The sequence below is a fragment of the Sphaeramia orbicularis genome, chromosome 3 (assembly GCF_902148855.1).
Source record: "Sphaeramia orbicularis chromosome 3, fSphaOr1.1, whole genome shotgun sequence".
In the NCBI taxonomy this organism is placed as follows: domain Eukaryota; kingdom Metazoa; phylum Chordata; class Actinopteri; order Kurtiformes; family Apogonidae; genus Sphaeramia; species Sphaeramia orbicularis.
The window spans coordinates 16,817,460-16,842,759 of record NC_043959.1 but is presented as its reverse complement, the minus strand read 5'-3'; the positions used below and the strand labels follow the sequence as shown (position 1 = coordinate 16,842,759).

Genomic DNA, 25,300 nt, shown 5'->3' with positions numbered 1-25,300 from the left:
TTTACATTTTTGTCGTCTGATCGTCTCCTTATACTGACATCGATCTTTCCACGTTAATTCACTGATGTGTGATTAATGGACTCAAACACTCCTTCTTTTCTTCCTCAGGCCTATGGATGGGCGTTGGAAGGTATGCGTCACTTAGCCGGGATCAGTATGGAGGAGTGCACGCTGCCCGAAAAATGCCAGGCCGTGATTGGCTGCCTGGACGACTACCACAGCCAGCACCCGCCCATCCCCGACGCCCGCTTCCAGGAGATGAAGGCGCTGGCGGGGGAGCTGCGTGGCGAGCGCGGCCTCCGTCAGTGGAGCTTTGCCTGGTCCAAGTGTCAGGAGACCAAGAAGATGTTTGATAGGAAAATGGAGACGGCGCTGAGGATGCGAGACTCCGCCCACAGACGGCGCTCCGACTCTGAGCAAGGCAAAAGCTCCACCTCCTTTTCCAGGAAGACGCTGTCGGGGCTGTGGGGGATCAGAGAAGCCCCGCCCTCACCCTCGCCCTCCTCCGACCCCCCTGAGGAGGACGCCGCCTCCCTTTGCGCCCCCAGTACCCCCTCTCCTCCTCGTAATGCCTCCACACCCCTGACCTCCACCCCGTCCTCCAGCGCTGCCCCCCCTCACACCCCTCAGCACACGCCGCTCCTCCAGCGCCTGTTTCGCAGCACCTCCTCGGACGAGTCTTCGGACCGGGTGGACATCTGCTCCTCAACCTCCAGCCTCCACTGCCTAGACTCCACCTCCTTCACCACCCCCTCCACCTGCTCCTTCAACACCACCTCCTCCGGCCGGCGGCAGCAGCTCCGGAAGACGCAGAGCTTCGACTGCCCGTCCACCCCCGAGGTGTCTCGGTTCGGACCCTGCCCTCGGACGCTCAGTGAACCCGTACGGCGAGGGAACACCGGCGTCTTCATCCGCGGACTGGAGGTCAGCAGCACCGAGGCGGCCGACCGCACGCTCTGCCCCAGGTCAGGAGCGCAAGGCTGGGCAGGACACGGACCCAGGAGCCCCGGGACACCCGGAACACCCAGAACCCCCAGCAGTACCGCAGACCCTCGCCCCAGAGGAAGGTGGGTGTCGGACCGGTTCTACATCTAATGAGGTGTTTAATTAGAGCGGAGGTTTTTATCTGAGCGGGTCATGAGCTACTGTGAAGGCGTTCTGTCCAGAGTCGTCTTTTCAGAGTCATTTTCTTCAAACATCTTCTCTGAAACTACAGGTCGCATTCATTTCACATTTTGTTTCTTTGTTGGGACAATGTCTATGAAGTTCATTCACAGTTTTGAAAAAAATTTTGACCAATAATACATTTTTGACAAATACTTGAAATCTATATGTTCCTTTCCTTCTAATGGTCCATACTTTGATGGTAAATGGTTCCAGATATCAATATAGTTCCTGTTGATCACTGATAGAAGTCATATATGGACTTTATCAGAATCAGAATACTTTATTAACCCCAGGGGGAAATTATTGTTACAGTCGCTCCGTACAAGTAGAATAAAAAGTAGCAGGAAAGAAATTATCAATACAACAGAAAAAGAAAAAAAATTAATATTTTAACTGTATTTTAATTGTATTTTAAACTGTATTTTAATATTATTTTACAGTGTAAGCACTTTGTGACTCCCTTTCTGTGAAAAGTGCTCTGTAAATAAATTTACTTCTATAAATATACAAACATATATCGCTCATATTAAAACACTCCAGTAAGATGTAAAATTCGAAAATATATTATAAATATGATAATTTAAGAAATATACATAAGTGTGCAAAAATATAGTTGTGTCTAACTGTAATTATGTGGTTTTAGGGTGGAGTTTAACAGTCTGAATTTAAGGTTAAGTGTTAATTTAGGTTATGACCTTTGACCTTGAAGGGTCAAACTCAGGGTCACCAATGTCTACTTTTCAACAGTCTTCTCTGAAACTACCAGTTGGATTCATTTGAATTTTTGATGTATTTTCATTGGTATAATGTCTACAAAGTTTGTCTGGAAAGAACCAGGTCTATTCTGTAAGTACGTTTGGAAATTTTTCCTTTTGAGCAAATGGTTGAATTTTTATGAATATTTAAAACAAATTATATGTTCAGAACACCCACCACAGACAGGCCAGGGGTTAAAGGGTTAAAATAGCTGATGTTCTGAACAAGTATTTACTTTTGTTGACAGTATACAGTTTAATTATATATAGTTTAATTTATCACACTGTTCACGTCTACAGAGTATAAAGGTCAGTTAAATGAAGTGATTAATACGTTTCATTTTGGAGGATGGGCTTCAGTTGTCGTCTGCAGACCTCCTGTATCTGAGATCCTTCAGTGGAACCCAGACCTTTACTGGTATGCAGACCTGATCCACCTGTAGAGGGTCCTTGGTTCCATGTTCCACCGTCTGTTCTGTCTCTGCAGTAAACTCCGCCACATCGTGGAGGAGATGGTGACGACGGAGCGGGAGTACGTCCGTTCTCTGAGCTACATCATCCGGCACTACTTCCCAGAGATGGACCGGGCCGACGTCCCCCAGGACCTGAGGGGGAAACGCTCCGTGGTCTTCGGCAACCTGGAGAAACTCCTGGACTTCCACAGCCAGTTTTTCCTGAAGGAGCTGGAGGCCTGTTGGAAACACCCGCTGAGAGTCCCACACTGTTTCCTCCGACACGTAAGACCCAAACAAATCCAAACCTGGGTTTTTATTTCACACATACTATACTGTTAGCATCAGAGCAGAGTTAGATATGTCAGACACAAGTGGACTAAAGTATGTGGAATCCAGGTGTTTCTGTTCTAACAGGAGTCTGGGATCCCAAAACAATAATGACTAATGTCAGAATATAGTTTTATATTATGGGATAAATGTCATTGCATTGGTTAGTTTCGGTTAAATTATTATCTTTGTTTACAAAATGACTTAGAGATGTTTTTTCTCAGCATTGATTTAATTTATTTTTTTATCCACGACTATGATTTTAAATGTTCTTAAATATTTTTCCTGCTCTGACTGTAAATAATCATTTTCTGCCACAACTAACCATCTATAAAATTATCAAAAACATATAATAAATGCATAAAATAATAAATAACATTAAAAAAAAAAATTGCAAAAACTTTACTAAAATGAAGAAAAAATAAAATAAGGCACAAACTGAACAAAACTGAAGAAAAAAGATTTCTTATATAATATTATATAATAATAATATTATAATTAACAAAAGAATTATAAATCAACAGAATAATAAAACAAACTGAAAAAAGCCTTTTTTTAATAAACAAAATAAGTTAGAAAATGAATAAAAACAAATAATATAATAAATAAAATGAATAAAAATGAACAAAAAAAACACTGATTTTGTTTTTTTTATTATCCATGACTATGATTTTAAATGTTCTTCCTCTAAATTTCTAAAATATTTTTCCTGCTCTGACTGTAAATAATAATTTTCTACCACAACTAACCATCTATAAAATTATCAAAAACATATAATAAATGTATAAAATATTAAATAACATTTTTAAAAATTGCAAAAACTTCACTAAAATGGAGAAAAAATAAAATAAGGCACAAAATGAACAAAAACAGCCAAACTGATCAATAAAATGAACAGAAATAATTATGAATCAACAGAATAATAAGACATGAAGAAAATAAACCACAAGCTGAAAAACAATCAAAGAAAAAAACTGAAAATAAACAAAATAAGTTAGAAAATGAACAAAAACAAATAGTATAATAAATACAATTAATAAAAATGAACAAAAAAAACCCAACACTGATTTTATATTTTTTTTCTCCCTGATTCTGATTTTAAATGTTCTTCCTCTAAATGTCTTTAATATTTTTCCTGCTCTGACTGTAAATTATATTTTCCATCTACTTTCATCACATCTGACTGAGGAAGAAAAATCTGCCATTAAATTATAGTGAAATATTGATGTTTCTAAACTATATGGACATAAATATGTGGACACATCATGTCTCCAGCTGTCAGATGTCCTGTTCATGAGGATCGGACACAGAAACATCGATATTAATAATCAATAGGATATTTATCCCATAATATAAAACTATATTCTGACATTAGTCATTGTTGTTTTGGATCCCAGACTCCTGTTAGAAAAGAAACACCTGGGTTCAACAGGTCCACAGACTTTGGTCCATATATTGTCTGACTTAGACAGCTAATTATAGTACTTCTCCATAAATTAAACCTTCCAGACTGTGAGGAGACGACTGCAGTCATCAGACGTTGACAGTTGACCTGATACTCCTCCACTTCAGAGGAATCAGAAAAGGGTGTTTAAGAATAAAAAGCATCTCCAGACATTTGAGCAGATTTATTCAGTTTTTCCTCAGATGAAACAAAGGATTTCTTTGTCACAGAAAAAAAAACAGACTAGACCAGACTGTGTTTGTCAATGTTATGATGAAACTGGATCTTTTCCTTCAGTATCAGATGATTCTGTTGAGAAGCAGCAGCGACCTGTGAAGAGTTTCAAATAGACATGTTAGATGTTCCAGAACTTCACTGGTGTTTCTACTGTTATAACAGGATAAGATAAGATACTTTATAGTCATTATACAGAACGTACAATGAAATTTAGGTGCACTGTCAGGGTACGGACTCATAAATAGTAATAATATCTATAAAAATATATAATAAAAACAAAATATGCGTCACTCACATCAACATCCATTCATTCATTTCCTCACACATCCACCTCCTTTTTTTATCAACACTGATCATTTAAAGACATTAGAATGGGTTCATCAGATACCAGTACATTTGGATCCTTTCTTCGTAGGTTTAACATCATGGTTTTGTAAGAAACAGTCAAAAAAACAGGAAAGGACTGGATAAAGACTGGATAAGGACTTGGTTAAAAGGACTGGATAATCTGAGGGCAACACGGTGGTACCATGGTTAGTGCTCGTGCCTCACAGACAGAAGGTCCTGGGTTCGATTCCAACACCAGTCGATGGCGGTGGGACCTTTCTGTGTGGAGTTTGCATGTTCTCCCCATGTCTGCGTGGGTTCTTTCTGGGTACTCTGGCTCCTCCCACCATCCAAACACATGCACTGATAGGTTAACTGGTTAATCTAAATCGCCCATAGGTGTGAATGTGAGAGTGATTGTCTCTGTATGTTCAGCCCTGTGATGATGATGATGATGATGATGATGATGTACCCCGCCTTCGCCCGTAAGTAGCTGGGATGGGCTCCAAGTGACCCCCGTGACCCTAGTGAGGATAAAGCAGGTTCAGAAAATGAATAAATGAATGGATAATCTGAGGTAATTCTAATGCACAGGTGTCAAACATACGGCCCACGGGCCTAAAGCGGTCCAGTTGAACTGAGAAGAACTACCAAGAAGAACCATCATTAAAAGGACTGGATAATCATGTGTCAAACATATGACCCATGGGCGTAAACCGGCCCCTCAGAGGGTCCAATCCGACCCCTGGGATGAAGATATTAACAAGGCTAATGACGTCCAGTTTGTCTTCTGTTAATGTTATTTAACTTTTCTTTTTTGCTTTTGTTCAGATAAGGTGTAGTTTTCAGATGTTACCTGCTTGACAGTTTGGACTGTGACTCCAGTCTTCTTCAGAAGCGTGAGGAAGACTGGAGTCACAGTGGAAACTGTAAAGGTAACATCTGAAAACTACGCATTATCTGAAAACAAAGAAAAAAAAAAAAGTTTAAGATATTAACGGTCAGTGATGTTAAACTGATTTAGTTCAGGTTCCACATTCAGACAAATATGATCTAAAGTGGATCAGAACCAGTAAAATAAGAACAGAATAAACTATAAATAATGACAAATACAATAGAATAATCCATAAAAATGTTTATTTTTACAAAAAACTTGAATAACCTGAACAAATATGAACATGAACTGTCTTCATATAAATCAGTGTACTTGTACCAGTATTATGTCTGTTATTAAATGTTGTGTGTATTTGTAGATCCACTGTATCTGTACGATAGAACGAACATGTATAAATGATAAACTGAGGCAGAATATTGGAAAAATTACACTGATTTATATGAAGACATGTCAGGTTGAACATGTTATTGATATTTTTATGGAAACTTTGTGGATGTCAACACTTTGATAATGTAGTAGTTGTTATTTTTCTGGTGCTGATCCAGTTCAGATCATACTGGTCTGAATGTAGACCCTGAACTAACCTGACCCTGTTCTCCTGGATCAGATGGAGTCCAACTGTTGTTTTTATTTTGTCTTTTTTCATGGTTTTACCTCAGACTTGGCAGAAGACGACAGAGAACATCCAAAAAACAAAGACTGACTCTTTGTTTTGCTGAATTTATTTCATTTTAGACAAAACCAGGTGTAGTGAAGTCCTGAACCTACAGATGATTAAAGTCTAAACCCTCATCAGTTCTAGTTTTCATCCTTCAGTTCAGTTCAGTGTCTGTTTATTCAAAGGGTTAAATGTTGTTTTTGTTTTTGTTGTTGTTGTGTTCAACAGAGGGAACAGTTTGGTCTTTACGCCCTCTACAGTAAGAACAAACCCAAATCGGACGCTCTGCTGGCCAACCGTGGAAACTCCTTCTTCAGGGTGAGTTCATGTGACCCTGGTCCTGACAGACTGTGACCTTTGACCTCTGAGGCCCTGGGCTCCACATTCCACACATGTTTTAGTAAATACATTCAACTGACACTGACCTCAGGCTGAGGACTCCTCCTGATCTGATGGTGTTTCTGATCACACCTTCTGCCTCCCACTCCTCCTCTCCCTCTTCTCCCTCCTCTCCCTCCTACCCCTCCTCTTCCTCCTTTCTCCCTCTCTCTCCTCCTCCACTTCCTCTTCCCCTCCCTTCTCCCCCTCCTCCTCTTCCTCCTCTCCCCTTCCTCTTCCCCTCCTCTTCCTCTCTCTCTTCCTCCTCTTCCTCCTCTTCCTCTCCCTCTTCTTCCTCCTTTCCGTCCTCCTCTCCCTCCTCCTCTTCCTCTTCTCCCTCCTCCTCCTCTCTCTCTTCTTCCTCCTCCTCCTCTCCCCCTGCCTTTACCTCCTCTCCCTCTCTTCCCTCCATACCCTCCTCCCCCTCTCCCTCTTCCTCCTCTTTCTCTTTCTCTCCCTCCTTCCCTTCCTCCTCCTTTCCCCCCTCTTCTTTCTTCTCTTCTTCTCCCTCCTCCTCCTTTTCTTCTCTCTCTTCTTCCTTCTCCTCTCCCCCTCTCTTTCCTCCCTCTCCCTCCTACTCCTCCTCTCCCTCTTTTCCCCCCTCCCCCTCTCCGTCCCCCTCCTCCTCTTCCTCTCCCTCCTCCTCCTCTCCCTCCTTTCCCTCCTCCTCTCCCTCTTCCTCCTCTTCATCCTCCAGAGGAAACAGGTGGAACTTGGTGATAAGATGGACTTGTCCTCGTATCTGCTGAAGCCCATTCAGAGGATGAGTAAATACGCTCTGTTACTCACCGACCTCATCAAGGAGGTGGGCGTGTCCCAAGAGGCGGAGCTTACCGCATTACACGCAGCCACTAATATGGTCAAATTTCAGCTTCGCCATGGCAACGACCTGCTCGCAATGGATGCCATCCGAGACTGTGATGTAAGTTGATGACAGGAAGTCATTCAATCTTAATGAAGAGAATAATGATTAAAATTAGGTTTAGTCGAATTATTATTTACAGACTTAAACCCCACCCCCCCATATCACACCACGTTATGTGCAAATTTATTGTAAATATGTAGTATTTAAAATCAAATCAAAATTTCTATAAATATTTCTATAAATGGTAGCTTTTTTCTCTTTATATTTGTTGTTTTATTTTTCTATTTGCTGCTTTAAACTGTGTAATTTATCCTCTGTTGGATCAATATAGTCTTGTCTTATGATTAATCGGTGACATTCGTACTATATTAGAAGTGATCTTATTATTAATTAGTAATATTAGTTGTTTGTTAGGGGCATACAGGTTCAGTGGTCATTTGTCCGACTCTGTGCAGGTGAACCTGAAGGAGCAGGGTCAGCTGATCCGTCAGGACGAGTTCACTGTCTGGTCTGGGAGGAGGAAATGTCAGCGTCACATCTTCCTGTTCGAGGAGCTGGTTCTGTTCAGTAAACCCAAACGGGTGGAGGGAGGGCTGGACGTGTTCATCTACAAACACTCCTTCAAGGTAACGCCAGCCCAGAACACACACACACACACACACACACACACACACACACACACATACAGACATATATACACATACACACACATATACAGACATATACACATCCACACACACATATACACACACACAAACACACATACACAGACATATGCACATACACACACACACTGACGTAGAGGCGGGTCCTAATGTGGTCCGGTTCTGTCCAGACGGCTGACGTGGGTCTGACCGAGTCGGCAGGGGACAAAGGTCTGCGCTTTGAGATCTGGTTCAGGCGGAGAACGTCCAAGAACCAGACGTTCATCCTTCAGGCGTCGACTCAGGACGTCAAAGTCGCCTGGACGAGCGACATTGCCCGCATCCTGTGGACGCAGGCGACCAGGAACAAAGGTAAGAAACAGACGGAAAAACAGACGGATCAGCTGTTTATGACTGAATGTGTGTGACAGGATTATTAAAGAAAACTCAGACTACGACTCAAACCAGCATCATATCAGGAGAGAAAAATCTAAATAAGAACAAGTTTGGAAAAAAGAAAAAAAGAACTATTTTTAACCCATAAAGACCCAATGTTACTTTTGTGTCAGTTCCCAAAGTGATTTTTTTCTCTATATTTGACAAGAGAGTTTTCACCACTTATTATAAAATAATCCTCCACATTTTGCATTTTTCCAGTGAACTTCATGTATTTTTCTATATTTAATTCACTGAACATGCAGACGTTCATTAAAGCTCAGATTACAGTTGATGGTTATTAAATCAAAAACAGAGAAAACTGAATAAACAGTGTCTTTTTCAGTCCAGTCTGTCATTAACTGAACATAAACCCAGTGTGTCCATCCACTGTCATTGATCCAACTCTATGGGTTTTACTGGTCAATCAATGTTGTAGAAGATGACGGTGTTTTTATTTATTTATTTAACCCTTATTTAACCAGGAAGTCCCTTGAGATAAAATCTCTTTTTCGAGGGAGACTTTTCCATGGTAACTACTGAGTAGTAACATAATATCATATGAATAATAACAATTCCAACCCTTTCTCTTTGTTTTAGTGCAGTTAACATTAAATTATGAAAATATTTACATTTACAAACTATCCAAACAAAAAATGTGAATAACCACAAAAAATAAGTGTAATTTTAACAATATTTTGCCATTTATACATGTTTATTACAGATCAGATCTACAAAGACACAAAACATTTAATAACAGGCAGAATATTGGTACGATTTTAATTCTTTTTTTTTCTTAGACATTTCTGGTTGTTCATATTTGTTCAGATTATTCATATTTTATTGTTAAAGGATAGTTTATAAATGTAAATATTTTCATAATTTAATGGGTTTTTTTGCAGAAAAACAAAGAAAAAGATTAGTTGTCATTATTTATAGACATAATGTAATAGTTGTTTCACATTTAACCAAGAAGAAGATTAGTTGTCATTATTTGTAGGTTATTCTGTTATTATTTCACTGTAGATCCAATTGGTCTGAATGTGGAACCTGAGCTCAGACCAGTTCATCTTTAATTGTTCGTATCTTCAGTATAATTTTTTGTGCTGTGGGCCGGATTGGACCCTTTGCGTCCAGTTCTGGTCCACAGGCCGTCTGTTTGACACCCCTGCTCTAAATGAATAAATCTTAAAGTACGTGGACACGACTAATCCAAAGTGTTCCCAAATAAACGGACTGAATAAATGCCTGGTGGACGTCTGACGTGTCTGGTGTCGTTGCAGAAATGCGTCTGAAGGAGATGGTGTCGATGGGCGTCGGGAACAAACCGTTTCTGGACATTCAACCCAGTGACGCCGCCATCAGCGACAGGGCGGTGCACTACATCATGAAGAGCAGAGGTAACACACACAGACACACAAAATACACACAAATACACACACGGACCTGCAGAACTCATGTTTACAAGATAAACAACAATACCCACAATGCACCTCCCTTTGTCGTCTGTCTTTTAATGAAAGGAGAAAATGAAGTTTGTCATTATGAACAAGAAATGTGTCATTTTCTGATAAGTTTAAACTTCACTGATTTGTACATGTTTTTGATTCTATAAAAATATGAGTATTTACAAGTTTACAGTTTTTAACCTGTAAAGATCCAAAACCATCTACTGATCTAAACTGTTTAATACCTGCTGATCCACTAATCCTATCAATACATGTCAATAATTGGTGTAAAATACAGTTTTACCTCAATTATTCGTGGATAAAATGTACAAAAAATAAAATACTTGAAAAATAAGAAAAAGATGAACCTAAAACCCTTGAAATACGGCATAAAAAGAACACATACTTTAAAATGAGGAGAAAATGAGCAAAATACTTGATAAATGATGAGAATTCATCATTTCTTACCATCCAGAACCCTGTATTTATTCTGTTAACCCTCAAAAACCTAAACCATCTGCTGATCTAAACTGTTTAATACCTATTGATCCACTAATCCAATCAATCCATGTCAATAATTGGTTAAAAATACAGTTCTTCATCTTTTCATGGTTGTCAGATATGACCATATTTGGATGTTCAGAGGCTGCGTAGTTACCGTGGAAAAACCATCATCTTCTACAACTTTGATTCACCAGTAAAACCCATGGAGTTGGTTCAATGACAGTGGATAAAATGTACAAAAATGACTAAAAACCTACAAAATTATAAATAATATGTTAAATTAAGCAAAAAATGTACTAAAATAAAGAGAAAAAAGAATAAAATAAGCCACAAAATGAGTAAAAACAGCCAAAGTAATGAATAATATGAGAAAAAATGGATAATAAATCAACAAAATAAGTGAACAACATAAGCCACAAACTGAACTAAACTAAAGAAAGAAAAAAAAAAAACGTAAAACATTAAATGACATTAAGGAACTGTACAAAATAATAAATAACATGGAGAGAAAAAAGCAACAACCTGAACAAAATGAATAAAAAAGAATAAAAAAAGAATAAGAAAGAATAAGAATAAGAAAGATGGATCAGTGACAGTGGATGGACACACTGGGTTTATGTTCAGTTAACGACAGATTGGACTGAAAAAGACACTGTTTATTCAGTTTGATCTGTTTCTGATAGAAGAACCATCAACTGTAATCTGAGCTTTAATGAACATCTACATGATCAGTGAATTAAATATAGAAAATACAGGATATGCACTGAAAATCAGAAAGCAGAAAGCATCCTAACTGCATAACAGTGTGGTATGGAAACTGCTCTGCTGCGGACCGCAAAGCACTCCAGAGGGTGGTGAAAACTGCCCGATGCATCATTGGTGCCCCACTTCCGGACATTGAGAGAGTCTACAAGAAGAGATGTGTGCGCCGGGCGCGTAGCATCCTCAGAGACTCTTTTCACCCAGCCAACAGACTCTTTCAGCTCCTCCCCTCCAGGAAGCGATTCAGGAGTCTGCTGACCAGAACAAGTAGATACAGGAACAGCTTCTTCCCCACAGCCGTCACCCTACTGAACTCTGCCAGCAGATGACTCCACACCTCCTCCTACCTGTGTTGACTCTTGGCGCACAAATGCACTGATAACTACACATCTGGTTCCATAGCTGTACACATTCATCAATACTCCTTACTGTTAAATCTATATCACACAACCAATATTACATGTGTGTGTATATATGTATATGCTTACATCCACACTGAAGCTTTGTGTGCATGCATAGGTGTATATATGTATGTATGTATATGTGTATATTCTGTAATGAACATCCTATTTATTCAACTGTATATTCAACTGCACATTCAATATTTAATTTAACCACCTTATTTGCACTAGTTGTACATAACTGCACTCATCTGTACATATTACTTACCTGTACATATGATATTTAACTGTATTATACTGCACTTCTGCTGTTTTGCACTTCTGATTGGATGCTAACTGCATTTCGTTACCCTGTATACTGAGTAATGACAATAAAGTTGAATCTAATCTAATCTAAAAAAACACAGAGGATTATATTATAATAAATAGTGATAAATCACTTAGAAGTTAAATATATAGAAACATTAATTTGTGAACTGATGAAAGTTTGATCTGAGTCTTTATGGTTAAATGTATCAATACAAGTATTAAAGGAAATATAAATGCATTCAGCTGACGCCTGTTTTGTTTGTTTGTTTGTTTGTTTGTTTGTTTGTTTGTTTGTTTGTTTGTTTTCCAGGTGCCAGGACCAGAGCGTCCATCGCTGTGTCCGTGTTTGATCACTCTAATCCTTTCAAGCGGTCAGCGGTGACCTCTGACCCTGCAGCGTCAGGGCCTTTGTCCAGCAGCCTGTTGGGTCCACTCAACCTGCACATGTACAGGTATGACCACGCCTACGACCACGCCTACCACCATGCCTTTGACCACGCCTATGACCACACCTATGACCACACCTACGACCACGCCTATGACCACACCTAAAACCACGCCTATGACCACACCTACGACCACGCCTATGACCACACCTATGACCACGCCTATGACCACACCTAAGACCACGCCTATGACCACACCTATGACCACACCTATGACCACGCCTATGACCACACCTACGACCACGCCTATGACCACACCTAAGACCACGCCTATGACCACACCTACGACCATGCCTAAGACCACGCCTATGACCACACCTACCATCACACCTATAACCACGCCTATGACCACGCCTATGACCACACCTACGACCACGCCTATGACCACACCTAAGACCACGCCTACGACCATGCCTAAGACCACGCCTATGACCACACCTACCATCACACCTATAACCACGCCTATGACCACGCCTATGACCACACCTACGACCACGCCTATGACCACACCTAAGACCACGCCTACGACCATGCCTAAGACCACGCCTATGACCACACCTACCATCACACCTATAACCACGCCTATGACCACGCCTATGACCACACCTACGACCACGCCTATGACCACACCTAAGACCACGCCTATGACCACACCTACGACCATGCCTAAGACCACGCCTATGACCACACCTACCATCACACCTATAACCACGCCTATGACCACGCCTATGACCATGACCTGAATGTGGAACCTGAACTAACATGACTGACATCTCTGACAGAGTCTGACTGGACCTGGAGTCGATCTGTGAACATGTACATGTAAACGGACTGAGTTTAACCTGTGATCTGACACTCCTCCTCCTCCTCCTCCTCCTCCTCCTCCTCTAGTCAGAGCCTCCCATCTCCTCCTCCGGCTGAAGGATCCTTCATCGCCTCATGTATCGAGGAAGACGAGCAGGAGCATGAGACCAGCAGCCAGCCCTCCATGAGTACGAACACTAACACGTGTCACTATGACTACGTTCACAGCAGGTCTTAAAGCACAAGTTGGGTTTTTGGGTGAAATCCGATTTTTTTTATGCACTCGTTCATATTCCACATTAAATGTGACTTCTATCAGTTTTGAGTCTGAACTTAATGTGACCCTGAAGTGACCCACATGCACAAAAGAGGTCCTGATGGAATACGAGACCACGCAGACACACACTGTGTTTATGGAAGTAACACTTGTGGGACGCAGAACTGTGACGTTTGTTGCATTTCAATGACGTAAAGGTCAAATAAATGACCTGGCTGTTCAGACTGAAGTCACATTGGAAAATGTCAGATACGGATCAGATTTAGGACCACATTTGAAAGTGGTCTGGGTCAGATTTAGGACCACATTTGAAAGTGGTCCGGGTCAGATTTAGGACCACATATGGAAGTGGTCTGGGCCAGATTAGTGCTGTTCAGACTGTCTGTAACAGATCAGATCCAGGTCACATTTACCTTCAGTTTGACCGTAGCCTTATTTATGCTGCTGTTGTACTTTTCAGTTGGTTTTAAATCCATCATATGTTTGTTTTTGTTTTGTTTTTTTCCAGCCACTGAGAGCTCTGGCTCGTCGTCTCGCTGCCTCTCCGGCTCCACCGGCTCTGACAGCGGCTGCGTCTCCTCCCACCTCCAGGAGGCACTGCCCGAGGAGCCCAGCCCCCCCAGCCAGCCTTCATCATCATCATCCTCGTCCTCCTCCAACGCCCTGCCCAGCAACAAGCAGCACCTCAGCAACCAGTACATTTCAGCTGTGAGTCTAATATTTATGAACCCTTTAACCCCTGAGCCCTGATTCCAGAAACAGCTAAAGTGATCAATAAAATGAACAAAAATTAATAATAAACCAACAAATTAAGTAACATGAACAAAATCAGACACAAAGGGAACAAAACTGAAGAAAAAATAATGAAATAAAAAAAACAAAATGTAGAAAAATAAACAAAATAAGCAACTAAATGAACAAAAACAAAATATTTACAAAATAATAACATGAAAAAATATGCAAAAAATGGCTAAAATAAAGTTAAAAAAATAAATAAATAAGCTACATGTATTGTATTTTGTTCTCAGTAGTTTTAGTTTTGTCTCTTTTTTTCTAAATCAATCTAAATCATCTGCTTTTTGACACCTGTTTAAATCCATACATCAGTTTCATGGTCAAAACTCAGTAAAAACAGTGGAAAAAAAGGAAAATCACCACAACACTGGAAACAATGGGAAAAACAAAAAAAAAAACCTCAAGGAAAACGGTGTAAAAAAAAAAGTCCAAACCATCTATTTTCACAATGATTCAGTCTCACTCACTGCTCTGTGTTTTACACCCCCCCCATTCCACAGGGGGTGGGGGGTGAACTGAGCATGCTCAGATGTCTATGGAAAGAACAAGGTCTGTTCTATCAGCACAACTGGAAATTTAACTACTGAACAAACGGTTGAATTTATATGAATATTTAAATAAATCCCATACTCAGAACGCTCAGCACAGACATGTTGGGGGTTAAAGGGTTAAAAACAGAACCATTAGCTTTAAGACACTCAACCCTGGTGACAGAACAGTCTGGTTTGGTTGTTATTCCAGAGGAAACAGTCTTCCTACTGGTCAGGACAGTGAAAATGAACTGTGGTTTGTCTGTGTTCTGCAGTAAATGTAGATGTAGATGTCCCTCTGTGTCCTCTGTCTTAAACTGTCCTCTGTTCTTCATCTTCTTCATCCACAGAACTCCACTCCAGTCATCAGTCCGGCCACCATCGTGTGATCAGCTGACCTGGTGGACTGTAAGTCACTGTTACTGTTTCTGTTGTAAAACTGACTTTCACAAACTTAAAGGTGCAGGAGACTTCCATCACCATGTCCATCCTCAGTCATATCCTCAGTATCATGAATCTGTTCGTCTGTCTGTCATTACTCACCTGAACCTCTTCCCTCATGTTGAACAGTTTCTTAGTGCCATCCACCAGAAACAAACCATCTGTTTACAAACAGAGGGAACTCGGATATCTGAGGAATTTTGGTGGCAAATGGAGGCTTGTGCCGACGCCTCGGAAGCGCGATCATATGATATTATGTGGATGAAACAAACATGAAGCTGAAACACGTAAATGGCTTAAAGGAAGCGGAGTTCCAGCTGTTTCCACATCATGTTTGTTGCAGCTGCTGCTGCCAGGCGGAGCTCCGCTTCCCTCCAGCTGTTTCCATGTTTCAGCCGTTTCCACATCATGTTCGTTTCATCCACATCATATCATATGGTTGTGCTGCTGTTGCCAGGCGTCAGCGCAAGCCTCCATTTCCCACAATGCACGTCGCGACAAAATTCCTCAGACGTCCAGTTCCCTCCCGGCTCTGTTTGTAAACACATGGTTTGTTTCTGGTGGATGGAACTAAGAAACTGTTCAACATTAGGGAAGAGATTCAGGTGAGTAATGACAGACAGACGAACGGACGAATGATACTGAGGATATGACTGAGGATGGACGGATGGGATGAAAAACTGGTGACAAAAGTCTCCCACACCTTTAAAGGAAACAGACGGGTCATAAAACAAAGGGTTTTTATTCAATCAACTGTCAGAGAAATGTGATCCAATTAAAGCAGAAGAGTTTTCAACTATTGACTAAAGGCAATGAAATGGAGAAGATGCAGCAAAATGAAAACAATAACAATCTGCAATAAAACAGAATAAAATAATGTAAAAGATAAAACATTATAAACAACGTTAAAAAAAGACTGATACAAAAAACTTCAGACAAACAAAACCCCTTTCAGAGGTGGTTTTAACACCAGAAGAATCTGTCACACATTCATCTGTCGGCCTTTTTCAGCACAACTTCAACATTAAAACAAACACTTTCCCTCGACCCAAACTTGGACTGATTACAGTTCCTGGAGGGGCGGGGGGGTTGGAGTTTTCAGATACCCCAGAATTCTTAGCCCCTTTCCCACCAAACTCCCAGGAACTTACCCAGCAATGTGACATCATGACTTACATAGATATACACACATTTTTAATTGGTGTTAATTGTTGTGTTATCTGTACATATTAGAAGCTTTACACACGTATGTTCAGGCTGTGGCCAACACCACATACTGAGGGTGAGAGTGACAGGGTTAAATCCCTTTAACCCAATAACCCTATAACCCTTTAAAGGGTTAGGGTTCTGGACTTCCTTTACAGCCTCGTTCTACTCCATCATTTGTCTGAAATGTTGAGTTATTTTTCATCTTCCAGTCATTTTTCTCTGATTCCAGTTTTTTTTTTTGTCTGATTCCAGTTGTTTTTTGTCTGAACTGTTTCTTGTCGTCTCCATCTGCAGGTTTCCAGATGGAATCACACACTGAAGTCTGTGTGAAAATCAGCACTGTTCAACTTAAAGACCTTAAACACCTTTAGTTTTTTTTTGTTGTTGTTTAAAATATTCTTTTATTTATCTGGTTCTTCTCTGAGCTCCAGCTACGGTAGACTTTGGTTTGTAAATAATACCTGATAGTTTCTAACGGTTGGTTTGTTTGTGTTTTTTCTCTGTTCTGAAGCGTCTGTGGTCGTCGTGCCGCTGGAGCATCGCTCTAGTTTTATCTGATCCAGAGTCAGTCGGATAAACTGTACATGTATGTAAATATCGGAAACATGACCAGCTGCGACTTTTCTTACTTGAAAATAAACATGAGTTTGTTTAAAACTGAAGGAATGGTGAAAGTGATTTTTTTTCTGTTAAAGGTGAATCTGTTTTAGAATCTGAGGTACAAATATGTGGACAAAAGTATGTGGACACCTCATGTCTGCAGCTGCAACCGTCTGGTTCAGGTAGATTTAACATAAAAACATCAGTATTGCCTCGACTGGAAATAACTGGTAAATGGACTGAACTTACATAGCGCATTTTCTACACCTTAACGGTGCCCAAAGCCCATTCACACACCAGTGGGCGGCTGCTGCCATGTAAAGCACTGCCAGGCCCTACTGGGAACAATGTAGGGTTCTTGCCCAAGGACACTTCGACATGTGGACAGTTGGAGCCAGGATTCAAACCGCTGACCTTTTGGTCATTGGACGACCTGCTCTACCAACTGAACCACAGCCACCACATAACATGATACAAGTTTTTTCAGATAATTTTTCAGTTTTTTTTTTTTGTTTTTATGGAATGTCCTTTGTAGCAGACAGTATTTTTATTTTATTTATTTATTTTTGAAGTAAAGCTGTGGAACTCTCGTCCCCTTCAGAGGACAAATATACATCTCTGGGTCTCCGCAGGTTAAAGGTCCAGACTAAATAAGAGGTTTTAGATCCATGTACAGTTCCATGTGTCCGTCTGTCCGTCTGCTGTTGGGACCGCCCACTTCTGCAGATCCACTGAAGCTCCTCCTCCGTTTCAGTTCGTAGTTTTCCTGCAGCGTCGTCACCAGCCTCTTCTTCATCCTCTCCTGTTGGAAACACACATTTTCATTTATGGGAACAATCATCCATCTGAGTTTGAATGTTATATTAATGTTAAACAGTGTTTTTTTTTAGCTCTGTTATGGGTAAAAAACAAACACAGCAGCCCTACAGGACTGGAGGGAGAAAACACAAGATCAGAAAAAATATATAAACATAAACAGACCAATTATGACCCAGGGTCAAAACACAAGACGGAAGAAAACACTAATATTTGTCATTTTTGTTTGATGCAATAATCAACTGGCGAGTGAAGGCTTTCATTGTCATGGAGAAAACAGACGAAGTTCTTCAGTAAAAGAGTTATTCATTACCTCTGCCAAGGAGATTCTGTTTTCATTAGGGTTTGTTTGTTTTTCTGTTTGTCTGTCTGTTCATCTGTCTGTTTTTCTGTTTGTGTGTTTTTGTTTGTCTGTTTCTTTGTTTGTTTGTCTGTTTGTTTTTCCGTGTGTCTTTTAGCAAGATAACTCAGAAAGTTATGGATGGATTTGGGTGAAATTTTCAGTAAATGTTGATACTGACACAAGGAACAAATGATTACATTTTGGTGGTGGCGGGGGTGATCTGCCCTGGTGGGGGTCTGTGCTCTCCCAGTGCTTTTCTAGTTTCCATGTGGTTTTTGACAAAGTTACACAGACCCACAGGAAAACAGGTTGAACACAGGTTGAAAAAAGTCCAATTACATGATGAAAATGTTAATATCCTTAAAAAAAAATATGAATAACATGAAATTTATTCAAATAAATCAGTGTAATTGTACCAGTATTCATCCTCAGTTTATCATTTATTCATGTTCATTCAGACACAGTGGATCTACACATACACAACATTTAATAACCGACTGAATATTATTAAAATTACACTGATTCATACAAAGACAGTTCAGATTCATATTTGTTCAGATTATTCAGATTTTGTGTGAAAAGACAGTTTGTAAAAGTCAACATTTTCATGTAATTTAATTTTTATTACAGATTAAACTAAAAAAGCACTCGGAGAGCCCAGACCTCCACTAAGGCAGATCACTGCCCCCCCCCCCCCCCCCCCCCTTCATCGCCACCAAAATTTAATCATTTGTTCCTTGTGCCAGTATCAACATTTCCTGAAACTTTCATCCAAATCCATCCATAACTTTTGGAGTTAACTTGCACACAGACAGACAGACAGACAAACCAACGCCGGCAAAAACATAACCTCCTTGGTGGAGATAATAAAGGCTCAGATTGTATTAAACTGTGACCTTTGACCCTTGTAACCCTTCCAGTCCCACAGCTGCTTTCGTCTCTAACTCTCACCAGCTGATGTTCTCGTCTCTCCAGTTTCCTCCTGAGCACCGTCACCTCACCGCCTGCCTTCACACTGACTCCGCCCTCATCCTGGGAGGCTCCGCCCCTTGACGGCTGCAGCAGTTCAGACAGTAGGTCGTAGGCTCCACCTGTAACAGGAGCGTTTAGTCATGTGACCTCCTCCTGTCTGTGGTGTGTGTTCAGAGTGTGTACGGTATGAACACACATATGAACCCATCAGCCATGACCCGCTGAACACTGACAGAAGGGAGTAATCTATTACAGAAGGGAGTAATCTATTACTGGGTGGGAGGTCTGAGGCAGCAGGTGAACCTTTAGTCCATGAGGCTGATGAGATGGAACCAGAAAAATGATCCACCTGAAGAACTGACAGACTTTGACCCGTTCATCACTGTTCTAGTCTGGACCAGGTCAGAACATGTGCAACTCCAGGTCTAGATGGTCCTGGTCTGTAGTGGGTAGAACTGACCAGAAGTGGACTAAAGAAGGATGGCCCAGGATCAGGACCACTGATGATCAGGGTTAGGGTTAAGGTTGGGGTAAACTCGTTGGAACAAATGAAAAGTATAATTTAACCCTTTAACACCAAACGTGTCATATTTGATCCATGAGTTCTGAAGCCCTCTACATGATCAGTGTGATATTTCTGTTCTTGTAAAACCTGATGTATACAATTAGATACATGCAATACACAGATAATCCACCAGGGGGAGGAGTTCATTCACCAGAGGCTTTTCCAGTGACACTACAAGACTGTCATTAATGAGGAAGGAGGAAGAACTGGGACCATTTAGAAGAGGAATTAACTGTGTTAGACATGTTTGTGTTCTATTATGTTTTTGTTTGTTCAAAAATAATAATATTTGAGCACTGAGACCTGATGGATCAAATATGATACAAAATTGAAATTCATACAAGGAAATTGATATTTGAAAAAAAAAAAAAAAGTGGGTTGTTCAGAAGGACCAATAAAGGTTCCAGTTTCAAAGAACTGGAATTATCTGTCAATGGTTTAATGGTTTGGGATTTAAAGGGTTAAGAAAAAGCAAGAACTTTTGTACCTTTAAGAAATAGCCGTCATGCACCTACAGAAGTCCAAGTGTACAGACATTTCACTGTTTGAATATTGGTTATAAGTCTTTTATATCATTGGGTTTTTACGTCTATAGGATGATGTTGTGAAAGTTCATGTTAGGTTTTCTTTGTAGACTTCCAGAACAGTCTGAGCAGCTGTGACCTTAAAGGAACAGAGGTTTTATATGCTTTAACATGCACTTTTTACCAAATATCCCTGAGATTAATCATTAGTCCTAAAAATATGACAACAAATGACCCACTTCCAAATCACATACTACTGATAAATAAGAAAGGTAAGAGAACCTGGGCAGTGTTAAAGGTGTCTGCTCAAATAATGAGTCCAAGTTTAGAAGGCTTTGATCCAAAATGTTCTGAACATGTTCCACTGCTTCTGAAGAGGAAAATAAAGGTGTGGTTTGGACGTCAACACTGTTTCTTGGTCTCATTTTAGATTTTTGATGAGATATAAATGAGTGTTCCGACCATTTAGGAACAGACTCTAGAACAGGTGTGAAATGACAATGATCAGAACACATGATACAAACAACTGGACACCACTGTCAGCTACCAAAGAACGTTAAGAAAAAAAAAAAAAAAAACGCATCTAAAAGGATTTACTAACATATGAGAAATGAACTAAAAGCCTTTAAAACCATATTCTAGAACCAGTCCAAATTTCGCATTTTTACACATACTATAGCCTTAGTTTTTGACCATCAGAGAGTGTCAGAAAAAAAGTGAAAAACACTAAAAACAACCTAAAACACCTCATAGAACCCTTCTTAATACCTTAACAGTTAAATAAAACTACTTAAAACTATATTCTAGAACCAGTCCAAATTCAATATTTTCACGCATACTATTGTCTTACTTTTTGACCATCAGAGGACATCAGAAAAAAACAGAATAACGGCTGAAAACAACCTAAAACACCTCGTAAAACCCTTGTTAAAACCTCAGCAGTTTAATAAAACCATTTAAAACCATATTCTAGAACCAGTCCAAATTTGGTAATTTCACACATACTTTTTATACATCAGAGGTTGTCGGAAAAAACGCGACAAAAGGCTAAAAACAACCTAAAACACCTCATAGAACCCTTCTAAATACCTCCGCAGTTAAATAAAACCATCTAAAACCATATTCTAGAACCAGTCCAAATTTGGTAATTTCACACATAGTATAGCCTTACTTTTTGTCCATCAGAGGTCGTCGGAAAAAACTGAATAAAGGCTAAAAACAATTTAAAACTCCTCACAGAAGGGTTAGGGTTATGGTTGGGGATAGGCTTTGGGTTTGGAGTTGGGGTTAGGGTTAGGGTCAGCAGTGACTATATTTGGTCACTTACCCAGGAAAGCCTGGTTTCTGTGTAGGGATCTGGGACCAGTCCAGTGCTGCTCCACCAGGTCCAGCAGACCCCCCAGCACCGCCGTCATCTCCGACACCCCGCCACGCCCAGGAGACCCCGCCCCCCTCTGTAACCACAGCAACAGGAGTCAGGGCGGGACCAAAGGATGAACAGATGATCAACTCTGAGGTTCAACCCAGGGTTCACTGACCTGCAGGGGTCTGCTGGGTCTGCTCTGGGTCCAGGTCTGGGTCCAGGTCTGGTCCAGGCCTCGTGGACACACAGCAGGAACTTTGTCCACCTCCTGAGCGCGTGCAGTGGCATCCATCAGATCTGCAGAGGAACATGAAACTCTGCTGTCATCTGGTGGACACTCTGAGTACAACAGTTTAGAAGAAGAAGAAGAAGAAGAAGAGTTTATAATAATAATAATAATAATAATAATAATAATAATAATAATAATAACAGTTTATAATAATAATAGTAATAATAATAAGACAACGAAGAAGAAGAGTTTATAACAATAACAGTTTTTATTATTATTAGTAGTAGTAGTAGTATTTTATAATAATAATAACAACAGTTTATAATAATGAAATAGTTCAGATGTACAAATAAAAGGACCATAAATAATGCACTTATATCTGATATTGATATCTGATATTAGACGTAGGCAGAAGTTATTATCAGCCACCACTGAATCCCTGACATCTGTCGCCATGACGATGGGGCTGAACAGGAGCCAGGATGATGGACTCTGATCCAACACTGACTCCAACACTGGGTTCATACAGTTAGTCTGTGTCTGTGTCTGTGTCTGGACCATGTGACCTCTGACCTCTGACCTGAGGTTAGCTCCATCAGTCTGCAGCGCCGCTCCATCAGCTCTGTGTCCCTGAAGTTCTGCTCTGGTCCAGTCCACGTCTGCCCTGCTGGGGGGTCGTCCACTCTGAAGGTCACTCTGTTGGTTCTGATTCGACCAGAGCGCAGACAGGAACGAGGAGGATGAAGAACAGGAGGAGGAAGAGGAGGAGGAGGAGGATGGTGGTGATCTGTAGAAGAGGTTTAACACCCAACTCAGTGACTGACAGGAAATGGACCAAACTGTTACACTGGTCTGGGTTTGGTTTAGACTTGTTTATCTGTTGTTTATCTGTTGTTTATATTATTTGAAACTTATGAGATTATTTTTCCGTTTTCACTGAATATTCTTGTTTCTTATCGTCACATTAATGCTGCTTTTATTATTTATAACTCACTGTTCATTTGCGTTTTATCGTCACATAAATGTGTCGTTCATGTCTCACCATCATCCGTGTCCTTCATGGGGACGGAAAGACTGAACCTGAGAGAGAAAAACAAAACAGATGATGACGATGATGATGAAGAGGAGGACAGTAGGACAGATGAGGACAGGAGTAGGGTGATCAGATCCGGTCCACAGATGAACCGTCTCACCTCAGTTCTGCTTTAACGTTTGGATCCACAGACGATCAGGACGACTCCCTCGACACAGGTGGAGCTGTTTGTTTGGTTGTCATGGAAACAGTTGTCTTCAGGCAAACCAGGAAGAAGAGGGGGAGGAAGACGGTAACGACATTAGAGAGGACAAACTGTTTAACTGTTTGTGCTGTCAGTTCAAACCATCACAGACCTAAAAAAACATAAATATCTATGGATCTAAAACTTTAAATACCTTCAGAACCAGGAAGTAAATCAACATATGCAAAGAATTCAGGTCAAATGGAGTTTGTCTTATTTGACCATGAAAGCTCCACCATATAATCTGACAGAACGGTGGTCCTGAACATGTTTTTACAGCCTGTTCATGACATATTTGACTGAAAAAGTCACTTTTCCCTCAGTTTTGTCTGTTTGGATCGAATAACCTTTGAATTAACTCTGAGTTTTTATAAACATAAACATATACAAGATCAGAAAATTAAACACAGGAAAATACCTGATTTTCACTGAAAAATGCAGAGGATAATATTGTAATAAATGGTGAAAAATCACTTAAATGTAGAGAAAAATTCATTTGGAAGGTGCAACAGTAACAGATGCAGATCTATAAAAGTTAAAATAATCACATTTAATCCACTGGAAAAAATAACTTTATTCATAAAGTTTTATATCATGTGAAAAGTATTTTGCTTCAAATCTGACCCCCCCCCCGTACATACACTGTGACATCATCCTGTAGCTGATGATGTCACTAATTCCACCTTCACAGTAACACCTGAGCAGAGATCATCTATTGTTTCAAGGATGAGTCACTAATGCAGCAGGTGAAGGTCTGTGCCCTTCCACTGACACCAGGGTTTAGTCTGGTTTAGACCGGCTCGGAATGGAACGGGTTAAGAGATAACTTTGGGTATGATGTGCCACTATAGAAAGAAAGAAAGAAAGAAAGAAAGAAAGAAAGAAAGAAAGAAAGAAAGACAGATAGATAGATGTAATGGTAAAAAGGTAGGTAGAAAAAATGAACAAAACAAGAACCAAACTGGACAAACATAAACACCAGCAACATAATAAGCACCAAAATTTAACAAAATAGGCAAGAAAAGGAAAAATAAACATAAATAAGTGGTGTAATGAAAAAAAGAACAAAATAATGAAAAAGTATAAAAATGTTTAAAAAAAAAAAAAAAAGAACAAAATAGGCAAGAAAATGAACAAAAATAGACATAAATAAGCAAAAAATTACCCACCCACCCTAAAAAAATTATAATAATACAAAAATGAATAAACAAAATTAATAGAAATTGACAAAATAATGGGAAAAATGTTGGATTGATACAAAAATAATTTAAAATGTAATATTAATGTGAAAAAGTAGGTAAAAATGAACAAAATACAGAAAAAAAATGGACAAACATAAACATCAGCAAAAAATAAGCAGCAAAAAAGGCAAGAAAATAAAGAATAAATATAAATAAGTAGTGATAGATAGATAGATAGATAGATAGATAGATAGATAGATAGATAGATAGATAGATAGATAGATAGATAGATAGATAGATAGATAGATAGATAGATAGATAGATAGATAGATAGATTCATTGATTGATTCATTGATTGATTCATTGATTGATTCATTGATTGATTCATTGATTGATTAGGCTGTTGAACACTTACTGTTACTAGACAGTTCACTCACATATTGAGTTGTGAATCACAGGTCGGACAAACAGGTGTAAATAAAATCAAAATAATGGAACCACTTTATTAAAAAAAATCACTTTCATTTCATGACGACAACATTTTAGCGACAATTCAAAGTAACAGGTTATAAGCTGAAGTATAACCTGCTGCTATTTTCAGTTCTTTAAATGTGTGTTTTCTTTTGCAGGTGCTTGGTGGACCCGGTCCTCCTCCCAGGTCTGAGGTGAACCCAGTGGAGTCAGACCTAGGCTTTCCTCTAGAGGGCGCTGTGAGCTCCCACACAGAAGAACCACTGTACCACTGAAACAGTTTCCCTGATGGAACTGACCACTGTAGAATGTCCCACATGTCCCACCTTTGAAACTCAACCCAAACAGTGGATTAAACCTTCCAATGAGATAAGACTTTATTTATGTCACCATGGTTACTGCAGCGACAAACAACAAGCAAGTAAAAAATAAAAAGAGAAAAAAAT

The 25,300-nt window shown here is 39.9% G+C and overlaps 1 protein-coding gene across 1 annotated transcript in view; it reads left to right on the top strand.

Moving 5' to 3' along the window:
- plekhg4 (pleckstrin homology domain containing, family G (with RhoGef domain) member 4) overlaps positions 1-17,175 on the top strand; it is a 98,265-nt gene extending 81,090 nt beyond the window's left edge. The window contains exons 16-27 of the mRNA XM_030126418.1: positions 109-1,067; positions 2,410-2,659; positions 6,494-6,583; positions 7,341-7,565; positions 7,964-8,134; positions 8,344-8,524; positions 9,871-9,987; positions 12,322-12,463; positions 13,349-13,449; positions 14,047-14,246; positions 15,214-15,271; positions 16,808-17,175. Of these exons, the coding sequence (XP_029982278.1) occupies positions 109-1,067; positions 2,410-2,659; positions 6,494-6,583; positions 7,341-7,565; positions 7,964-8,134; positions 8,344-8,524; positions 9,871-9,987; positions 12,322-12,463; positions 13,349-13,449; positions 14,047-14,246; positions 15,214-15,252 (2,475 nt within the window). The 3' untranslated portion in view covers positions 15,253-15,271; positions 16,808-17,175. The remainder of the gene's footprint in view (positions 1-108; positions 1,068-2,409; positions 2,660-6,493; positions 6,584-7,340; positions 7,566-7,963; positions 8,135-8,343; positions 8,525-9,870; positions 9,988-12,321; positions 12,464-13,348; positions 13,450-14,046; positions 14,247-15,213; positions 15,272-16,807) is intronic.
- Positions 17,176-25,300: the final 8,125 nt, after the last annotated feature.